At 39.0% G+C, this 9,867-nt stretch overlaps 1 protein-coding gene across 1 annotated transcript; it reads left to right on the top strand.

Annotated features, from left to right (window-relative positions):
* Window positions 1-4: 4 nt before the first annotated feature.
* Window positions 5-9,624, top strand: LOC102888261 (tripartite motif-containing protein 34; the record flags this gene model as incomplete). The annotated part of the gene is made up of 7 exons (XM_015592331.2): window positions 5-136; window positions 701-796; window positions 1,422-1,652; window positions 6,454-6,476; window positions 7,676-7,776; window positions 8,068-8,094; window positions 8,356-9,624. Coding segments are annotated over 7 exons (1,191 nt in total), but the record flags the coding sequence as incomplete, so codon positions are not given.
* Between the last annotated feature and the right edge of the window lie 243 nt (window positions 9,625-9,867).

Raw genomic sequence — 9,867 nt, 5'->3', positions numbered from 1 at the left:
CTGTGTGCGTCATGGAGAGAAACTCCTGCTCTTCTGTAAGGAGGATGGGAAGTTTATTTGCTGGCTCTGCGAGCGGTCTCAGGAGCATCGTGGTCACCACACATTCCTGGTGGAGGAGGTTGCCCAAGAGTACCAGGTAAGAACCAAGATGGAGGAAAGACAGGGCAGGAAATGATACTTGATGGGAAATCTTTATTTTGCATTTGCCTGTGATTACCTTTACACTTAGTCCTGAGGCCTGTGATTACTTTTCTACCTCACCTTCCAAGGCCTGAGGACCCTGTCTGTGCATTCCACTCAGTTATAAAAGGAGAAGCCTGGGCTGTTAACCAGAAGAAGATGTTTACGTACTTTGTGCTAATGTGGATGTGTTGTACCCACGCATGCTGTCATTTACCTCTTGATCAAGAGCATTAATTAGGGAACTGGGTAGATAGTGACCTACTATATTGCTTTGCTACAGGGTCAGGTTTCTTCTTCTACAACAAAAAGAATCCATCTTCTCTTGATTTGGGAATGGTGCCTTTTAACAGCTAGTTTGAAAGAACACATTTGCCACTTTAGATTAGTCTTCCAATTATTGTTCTTACAGTTTCTGTAAACTCTGTCTTCAGAGATCAGCCTGATTATTTCTTCATTACCCTCTATTCTGATGCTGAAAAACCCAGAGCTAGATTTTAGTGTGATTCCTCTTTTGCAGAAGACTCTCCAAGCAGCTCTGGAGAAGCTAAGGAAGGAGCAGCAGGAAGCTGAGAGGTTAGAAGCTGACATCAGAGAACAGAGAACTTCCTGGAAGGTAGGAGGAGGCATATCCCAAGGAAAATTGACAGAAATCAGTTCAGGATGCTGGTTATTCCTCACAAGCAGCTCCTTTTCTCTTTCAGTCGATGGGTTCTTGATAGTCGGTGGGTGCAAATGCCATATAATTGGTCGTCTTCTTATCCTTTCTCTGATATGAGTGGGGACTGTATTATAAACGTGCCACAAATGAACATGGACATTTGGAGGGATGTATGGTGAGGATGGCTAGCGAATTCTGTGCAACATTTCTGCCCAAATTTGGAGCTTCTAACTCTTCCAGGGGAAGGCAATTGGAATGGCACATGGTTCTGTCCTCGGTGTTTAGCCAGAGACAGAGGGTCGGGGTGGGGAGCAGGACTGTCCCGGGCAACTGCGTGAAAGCTGAGCCACACCCAGGTGTCCCACCTTGGCTCAAGGTTGGCCTTAATGATGCACAGTTGAGGCTATTCTTTTGCAATGTGATGGAAAGAAAATAATAGGAAAAGTCAGCTTCTCCAAGAATCGCTTCCCTGCTTCCTTCTCCCTTCCCTGTAAGAATTTCCACATCAAATACTTCTTTTTCTGACTCCTTGTCTCTGCCTGATTGCCTGAGTCCCTTTCTCTCTTTCTCATTCCTTAAGAATCAAATACAAAATGAAAGACACAGTGTCCATGATGGTTTTAAACAACTGAGAGGTATCCTGGACAGTGAGGAGCAGAGGGAGCTGCAAAAGCTGAAGAAGGATGAGGGAGAGGCTCTACATTACCTGGCAGAGGCTGAGAATGAGTTGGTCCAGCAGAACCAGTTGGTGAGAGTTCTCATCTCAGATCTGGAGCGACGGTTAAAGGGGTCAACAATGGAGATGCTGCAGGTAAGACTTGGGACGAAGCCCCAGCATCTGAGAGTTGAGGAAAATGAAAGTCTTCTTTCTCTGCTGTGTTACTGTGCTCTTTCTAGAGTGGTGACACTAAGGTTTCTTTGGCCTTGTAGTACCCCTTCCCTACATCTAACCCCGAGGTTTTAGGAATAATTGAATGCATGAACAAAAAGGGAAATCTCATTTTTATTCATTCTTCAAGTGCAGTGCAAAAATTTGGCCATGGTAAGAAGGTTCATTGTGTCCAGTGATATTCTATAGGCCTCCGTTATCTGTGACCTAATGTTAAGCATTAATAGGTACCTCTTCATGATCCTCACGTAAAATTAGTTGAAATCTTACTTAAAATTTAAAAACATTTTTCAGTTACAGTTGACTTTCAATATTATATAGTGGTTAGACATTTATATAATTTACAAAGTGATCCCCCTGATAAGTTTTGCACCTTCCTGATACCATATGTAGCTATTACCATATTATTGACTATATTTCCTGAGCTGTAATTTAGATCCCCGTGACTATTTTATAACTGGCAGTTTGTACCTCTTAATCCCTTCACCTATTTCACACAGCCTCCAAACTCCTCCTCCCATCTGACAATCATCAGATTGTTCTCTGTCTCTGAGTTTGTTTCTACTTTATTTGTTTGTTTATTTTGTTTTTAGATTTCACACATAAGTGAAATAATATGGTATTTGTCTTGCTCTGTCTTACTTATTTCTTAACATAATACTTTCTAGGTCCATCCATGTTGTCGTAAACTGGTATAATTTTATTTTTTATGGCTGAGGAATATTTCATTGTATGTATGTCCTACTTCTTTATCCATTCATCTTGTGATTGGAGCATTTAATTTATTTACATTTAAAGTTGTTATTGATTGGTAGGTGGTTACTTAATTACTGCCATTTTATTCATTGTTTTCTGATTGTTTTTGTAGTTCTCTGTTCCTTATTCTCTTGCTTTCTTCCCTTGTATGTTGATGACTCTCTGTTGTGTTGTATTTGGATTCCTCTTTCTTTATTTCTTGGAGTTTTTTCATTGGTGGTTACTATGTGCTTCATATATACCAAGCTATGTTTACAACAGTCTATTTTAAGTTGGTTGCTTAAGTAAAACACATTCTAAAATCACGATCACTTTTACTCACCCCCTCCACATTTATATTTTTGTCATTATTTTTTACTTCTTTTGTGTGTGCATGTGTATGGTTGTGTGTGTCTCCGTAACTTACTGTTGTAATTACACATGATCTTGCTACTTTTGCCTTTTAGCTTTGTACTAGCTTTAGTGTTGGTTTATCCAGTTCTTTTATTATGTGTTAGCCTTTGTCAGTGAGAATTTTTTTCTTTGTGATATTTTGTTATTTATACTTTTGATTAGTTTTTCTTCTTCTTAGAGAATTCTCTTTAAAGTTTCTTGTAGTATTGGTTTGGTGGTGAGAGACACGTTTAGCTCTTTTGAGACACCTTTAGCTTATTCGAGAGGCTCTTTATGTCTCCTTCAGTTTTAAATGATAGGCTTGCTAGGTAGAGTTATCATGGTTGTAGGTTCTTGCTTTCCATCACTTTGAATATTTCATGCCAATCCCTCTGGCCTGCAAATTTTCTGTTGAGAAATTAACTGACCGTCTTATGGGAGCTCCCTTGTAGGTAACTAATTGCTTTTCTTTTGCTACTTTTAAGAGTTTCTTTTTGTCTTTGGCCTTTTAATTATGAAGTATCTTGGTGTGGGCCTCTATGGGTTCATCTTGTTTGGACTCTCTGCACTTCTTGAACTTGTATGTCTATTTTCTTCGGCAGGTTAGGGAAGTTTTCAGTCATTATTTTTTCAAATAGATTTTCAGTCTTTTGCACTCTATCATCTTCTGGTACCCCAATGATGCGAATGTTATGCTTGATGTTGCCCAAGACATCCCTTAAACTATTGCTTTTCTGATTGTCTTGTTGCTTTTCTGATTGGGTGTTTCCTGTTCCCTTATCTTCTAAATTGCTACTTTGATCATCTGCTTCTTCTTATCTACTGTTGATTCTTTCTGTGGTATCTATCATTTCAGGTACTGTATTCTTTATTTCTTACTGGTTCTTTTTTATATTTTCTATCTCCATTTTTATGTTTTCTCTCTTTGTTAAAGTTCTCACTGAGTTCATCTACTCTTCCCCTAAGTTCAATGAGCATCTTTATGACCAGTATTTTATACTCTGCAACTATCCAGAGTTCAAACTATTAAGAAAAGTAGTTATTTATCTGGTGTTTTGTTTTGTTCTTTTATTTGGGACTTTTTTTTCCTCCTTATTTTGGAGAAACAGACATGTCTATTTCTATGTATTAGGTAGATCTTCCATATCTCCCAGTCTTAGCAGAGTGGCCTTATATAGTAGATGTTCTATGGGGCCCAGTGGTACACTTTCTGGTTTCCTGAGCCCGGTCCTCCAGGAGTGTTCCTAGTGTGGGTTGTGTGTGCCTCTCCTATTGTAGTTGAGCTTTGATTGCTGTTGGCACATCAGTGGGTGGAATTGACCCTCAGGCTAACTGGCTGTGAGGAGTAGCCATGACTGCAGTGAACAGGTTGTTGTGCAGGTATTGACTCCATAGAGCAGAATTCACTTTAGCGGTGATGTGGTGCCTATTTAGTTCACCCTTTGGGTATTCATTGCTATTTAGTTCACCCTTTGGGTATGTCATTGTGGCACTACTTGAATGGTGCTCTGATGTTGTCTGAAACTGGCTACTGGATGTATTGGTTCTGGGACCTCTTAGAGGGGCTTTGGTGAAGGCCAGGGTCAGCCACTGCTTGTGTCCTATCCAGGGCCACCTGGTAGGAGCTACAAATTGATCTGTGGTTGACTGCTGCCTATACTGGGCTTAAAAATGCCTGGGAGAGGCTATGTTGCAAACTGTGGCCAGTTGCCACCACTGCCAGATTTGGGGAACCACTTACAATAGATACAGAGCATACTGAAGTCAGCCAGGGCTCACAAAAGGAACAGTGGAGCCTGCTGGCACTTTAGTCTTGGGGAGAGCTGCCCCTCCAACCCTCAACCTGAAGCCAGACAATTCAGTTCCTCCCCATATGTCCCTGCTTTTTGTCCCTATTTTTGCAAGCTTCTCCGGAGCTTAGAGTAAGTGTCTGTAAGTAAGTGATTCTGTGCTAGGGCCCTTTAAGAGTATGCCTGTATCCACAGCAGCCCTCCATCTCACCGAATCTGAGTCCCTCCTGATTTTCACAGCCAGCTGCTGTAGGAATTTTTTTTCTCAGCACTGGTGGTCCAGGATGGGGTGCCTAGTGTGGGGCTCGGAGCCCTTGCTCCTCAGCAAGTACCTCCTCCTGACTCTTAACCACCACACTTGGGTATAGGACCAGACTATTTCACATTTCCACTCCTCCTATCAGTCTCATCGTGGCTTCACCTTTATAGTTTTAGTCATAAGAGTTCTGTTCAGCTAATGTTCAGGTGGTTCTCAGTGTGGTTGTTCTATAATTTAGTTTTAATTTTGATGTAGTCATAGAAGGAGACAAGCACAGTATTTAACTGCTCTGCCATCTGAACCAGAAATCTATCATTTTACTTTTGTCGTATCTGTGTCTTTGAATCAAAAATATGGTTTTTTGTGAATGGCAATAATTGATTCTTGCTTTTTATCTAGTCCAACAATCTCTGCCTTATACTTGGTAGATTAAGACAATAACATTTAATGCAATTATTGATGTGGCTCTATTTAATTTGTTATTGGTTATTTGCTTCTCTAGGTCACCTGAAATTTTCATTGTTCTCTTTCATTGTTCACTAGCTTTTTTTGAGTTAAACAGTGTCGTTAGTATAAAATTTTCAATTTTTCTATTCTCTTACTGTATTTTTAAAGATTATTTGTGATAGTTTTCCTTCTGATAACAATACACATCTTATCCTATCATGGTCTACTTCAGAATAACAGTAACTTGATTCCAGTGAAATTTGGAAACTTGCCTCCAGCCTTGCTTTATATTCTTCTAGCAACAACACAGTGATGTGTTTAATATGGGTGCCTGATTCAATGCAGGCCAATACCATGCAGGCCAAAAAAATTTTTGATATAACCGAGAAAAGAAATTCTCTTTTCTTCTGGAGTTTATATGAAGAGATTCAATACAGAGAGAATAAAAGAATTTAGAGAAGGACGTAGAGAAAATCTTAATGACAATCTTTGAGCTTCAAAATTAAGCTTCGATTAAAGTTTCAACTGTTCCCCAAATGCCTTTTCTGTACTTAATCTAGTTTAAATTGTTTTGTGTTACATACAATAAAAAAGCCCTACAAAGAATAAAACAATATTTTTTGTGTTTGTAGACCCAGCTCGTTGGCCTAGTTTTTAGTGTCCCCTTTACCTCAGACTTACTTCCCTCATGACACTAACTCATCTTTGATTCTCCAAATATTCACATAATGCTTGACAAGTAATAGTACATCACTTTATATTCACATTGAAGAAAAGAACAAACTACTAATCATTTCATGAAGAATGTTATGAACTTGAGGAAAATATTATGGGCCTCCTGCTTTCGTCATGAATATGTCCTATCTATAGGTACTAGAAGCCTCATGCTTCCACAGGGGTCAAAGTTGTTTCTACCTTTTAGGAAACCCAACAACCTCATGTGAGTCTTCTGGAATGATTGGTCTGGGTCTTTACTTTTTGTCTCTCACATTGGAACAACTCTATTCTCTATCCCACCAAGGTTGGTGGGATGAATAAAGCTCTGTAAGTGCGGAGGGCCTATTTCTTCTTGACTCATGTTTTTTTCTTTTTTCCCTAGGATGTGAATGGCATCATGGAAAGGTAAGTTTGGGTGACCAGAGATGGTCCTTCTCTGCTGTGAAAAGAGATTTAAAGCCATTACAGTTGTCTGATGGTTAATTAGAGTAAGATATCTCACAAGGCAGGAAATTTGTGGATAATACCTTAAATTTCTGTTCACAAATCATGATTTGAGTGTTCTATAACTATTACAAATGAACCAGATTCTATAGTAGGGAACTTGGTTAGGCAGAAATTGCAGAGTTTGGGTCTGTAGCAGTTAGGAATAAAGTGTTGCAGTATCTGACCCGTGTACCTTCATAAATTTTATTTACCCAGCAATCTTGTATCTCTCTCTGGTATTTCATAGCTGCTTTATGTGTCATGTGTAGCTTGTGTCTTCTTTACCTGCCAAGAATCCAGAATTGCATACTACTCCTTTATATTTAAAATTGTGCCCTGAGAATAGAAGACACCAGGTCCTGCTATATATTTCTCTTTATTTGCCCCCAAACGGTCTTGAATCACAAGTAATATTTTGCCCCTGGTGCAAACAATTGATCCATCTTGATCACATATTTTGAAGCCAGAATGGAAGAGCAACATCTTTGTGTCTAAATATTCACTCTTACTTAGCCGAATCAAGCTCTTCAAACACATGAAATTCAAACCACTATTAGTACGGTTTTGAAATGTCTTCTTATCCAAGTGTTAAAGTCTCAGATGTTATTCTGAGGGCCTCCCTACTGGAGAGCAGATTTAAAAGGTCTTGGTCCTCTTTAGACAGTATACCTACACTTGTTATGTCTCAAACAACCATGAACCAGGTCCTGCAACCTCAATTTCATGTCTTATCCTTATGAACCCACATCCACACAGTGACTTTTCCTCATATTAATTTGTTTTGAGGAACCAAAGTTTTGCATTTAAAAATTTTTATTTTCTATAATTTCATATGATTTATATCAGGTAGAAAGGAAGAGGTTAGTTATTTCATTTTGGAAGGAATAACATGTGCTTCTGAGAGTTCAAGGCCTTCCCCAGGTCATGCAAGGGGTGACTTGGAAGATAAACCTGAGCATATTTCTTTTGGCTCCAAGGTCAGGAATCATTTTCTCATTTCTCAGTGTCTCCAAGAAAGAGAGTTCAAGTGCTTCGGTGGGGTGAATAGACAGGAAGTCAGTGCTTTTAAATGGACAAAATGTCAGGAGTGTGTGTGTGTCAATTTGTGTCATCCCTAGGAGTAAGACCTTCACACTGAAGAAGCCAAAAACTATTCCCAAGAAACAAAGAAGAATGTTCCAAGTTCCTGATTTGAGAGGGATGCTGCAAATGTTTAATGGTGAGGAATGCTAGAGCAAGAGGATGGCTATGGGATTCTTGTGATGGTGGGGGTTAAATGGAGAGGAGGTATAGTTTCTAGGTGTGGATAGAGGAGACAAAGGAAGATGGATATAATGTGCTAATATCATGGTTGTATTTAATAGAGAGTAGCAAGGTTTCTGGTTCACCTCTCATTCCTCCATCTACTACCTAACACAGTCACCAATCCTTCCCCTGATCTGGAGAAGAAATAGATTTTAGTACTGACTCCTCTGCTTATATTTAATAATATGGATTTTTATCATTTCAGAGCTGACAGATGTGCGGCGCTACTGGGGTAAGGAGTAATCATTATTATAAAGCCACCCTGTTCTTATCTTTCTGAATTTTGCATTTTATACTAGTTCTCATATCTTAAAACCCATGTTTTCCTTCCCAGCACACACATACATATTATGTTTCTGCAGTGTTATACCTATCCCCAAGAACAGAACTAAGTTCTTCCCATTCTCCACTCATTTTATTCTGAAGATAACTCCACAGTGTCACAAATAAAGCTACATCATATCCCTTACCCAACCCTGTGATTTTTCTACAGTTCACGTGATCCTGGATATTCCTGAGAATAATCCAGATATTGCTATTTCTGCTGATCGGAGACAAGTGTTAGTTTGTAAAAAAAAAGCTACATACTGGAATTACTATTGTAATGACTATAGTGTCCTGGGATCACCTATGATCACATCAGGAAAACATTACTGGGAGGTAGATGTATCAATGAAAAGTGACTGGATCCTGGGGGTATATGGTAAAAAATGTCCTAACTCCAAACTTATGGGTTTTATTAGACAAAGTAAGAGTTATCAGCATGATTTCTTGAGATATCAACCTAAATATGGTTACTGGGTTATAGGGTTACAGAATCAGTTGGAATATAATGCTTTTGAGGACTCTTCCTCCCCCGATCCCTTGATAATAACCCTTTCCCTGAGTGTTCCTCCCTGTCGTGTTGGGGTTTTCATAGACCATAATGCTGGCATTGTCTCATTTTTCAATGTCACAAGCCATGGGTTTCTCATTTACAAATTCTCTTCGTGTTCCTTTTCCCAGGAAATTTTTCCATATTTCAGTCCAATGAAATGTGCTGCCCCCATGGCACTGTGTTCTCCAAACTCTTAACCTTTTATACCCTCACCCACTTCTGTGTGTGCCTCTGACCTTGGGTGCATCTAATACACTAGGTTATCTGCACCATTCTAACCATATTTTCTTTGCTGCCCTCCTTTATTCCATTTATCAACAGAGTATACAATTTGCCTTTGTCATATTTTTCCTAATATCCTGTTTGCATTAGTAGAGAATCTTAATTCATCCTTTTTCGCACTCCCAGGGAAAGTGACTAATGCTTTAAAATGAAAGACCAGTATTAAAGAATCACCTCTCCCCAATTTTTACAATCTCATGTCCTCTGTCACTGACTGAAAAGATGAAGGAAAGCTTTTCGACTAGTTTTGTATATTATTGAAGACCTTGTATAGGAATCATTCACTACAAAATTTGTCGTCAGGGAAGTGTCTGTTTACCCATGATGATCCTTATTCATCAAGGAGTGAAGGAGAAATTTTCATAAAAAATAATATGTACTAAGTGGAAGCTTTGTGTCCACAGTGTCTGAGTTCAAGTCTTGTCTCTCCAAATATCTACAGTGTAACCCTGAATAACACTCGAATGCTGACTTTATTTTCTTAAAATAATCCTGGTATAAAAACTGCAGTCTTGTGAGGATCATGGTGAGAAGATAAATGTCATTAAGTATGAAATATCTAAGTGTCACAACTTAATAATAAATATTTGCTCTACTAGTTACTGAAAATAGAAGCTCTGTCAGTGTCTCGCGAAAGAGGTTTTTGTGTTCTCGGGAGCACTAGGGTCATTTTACTGAAGTGTCGTTTATCAAATCTCAGATACCACGTGCTGCTAGTCAAGGCTACTGCAGCTCTGCCAGTGATAGATGAGTGTGTGCGTGAGACAGAATTTTATTGTAATTCTGGTGTTGCTACATATTGGCCTTAATCAAGTAAATGCAAGTCTACGCAATTCAGTTTCTCAT

The sequence above is a fragment of the Pteropus alecto genome, unplaced genomic scaffold (assembly GCF_000325575.1).
Source record: "Pteropus alecto unplaced genomic scaffold, ASM32557v1 scaffold395, whole genome shotgun sequence".
Taxonomy (NCBI): domain Eukaryota; kingdom Metazoa; phylum Chordata; class Mammalia; order Chiroptera; family Pteropodidae; genus Pteropus; species Pteropus alecto.
The sequence above is the reverse complement of the archived record's forward strand: the minus strand, read 5'-3'. Positions and strand labels throughout refer to the sequence as shown.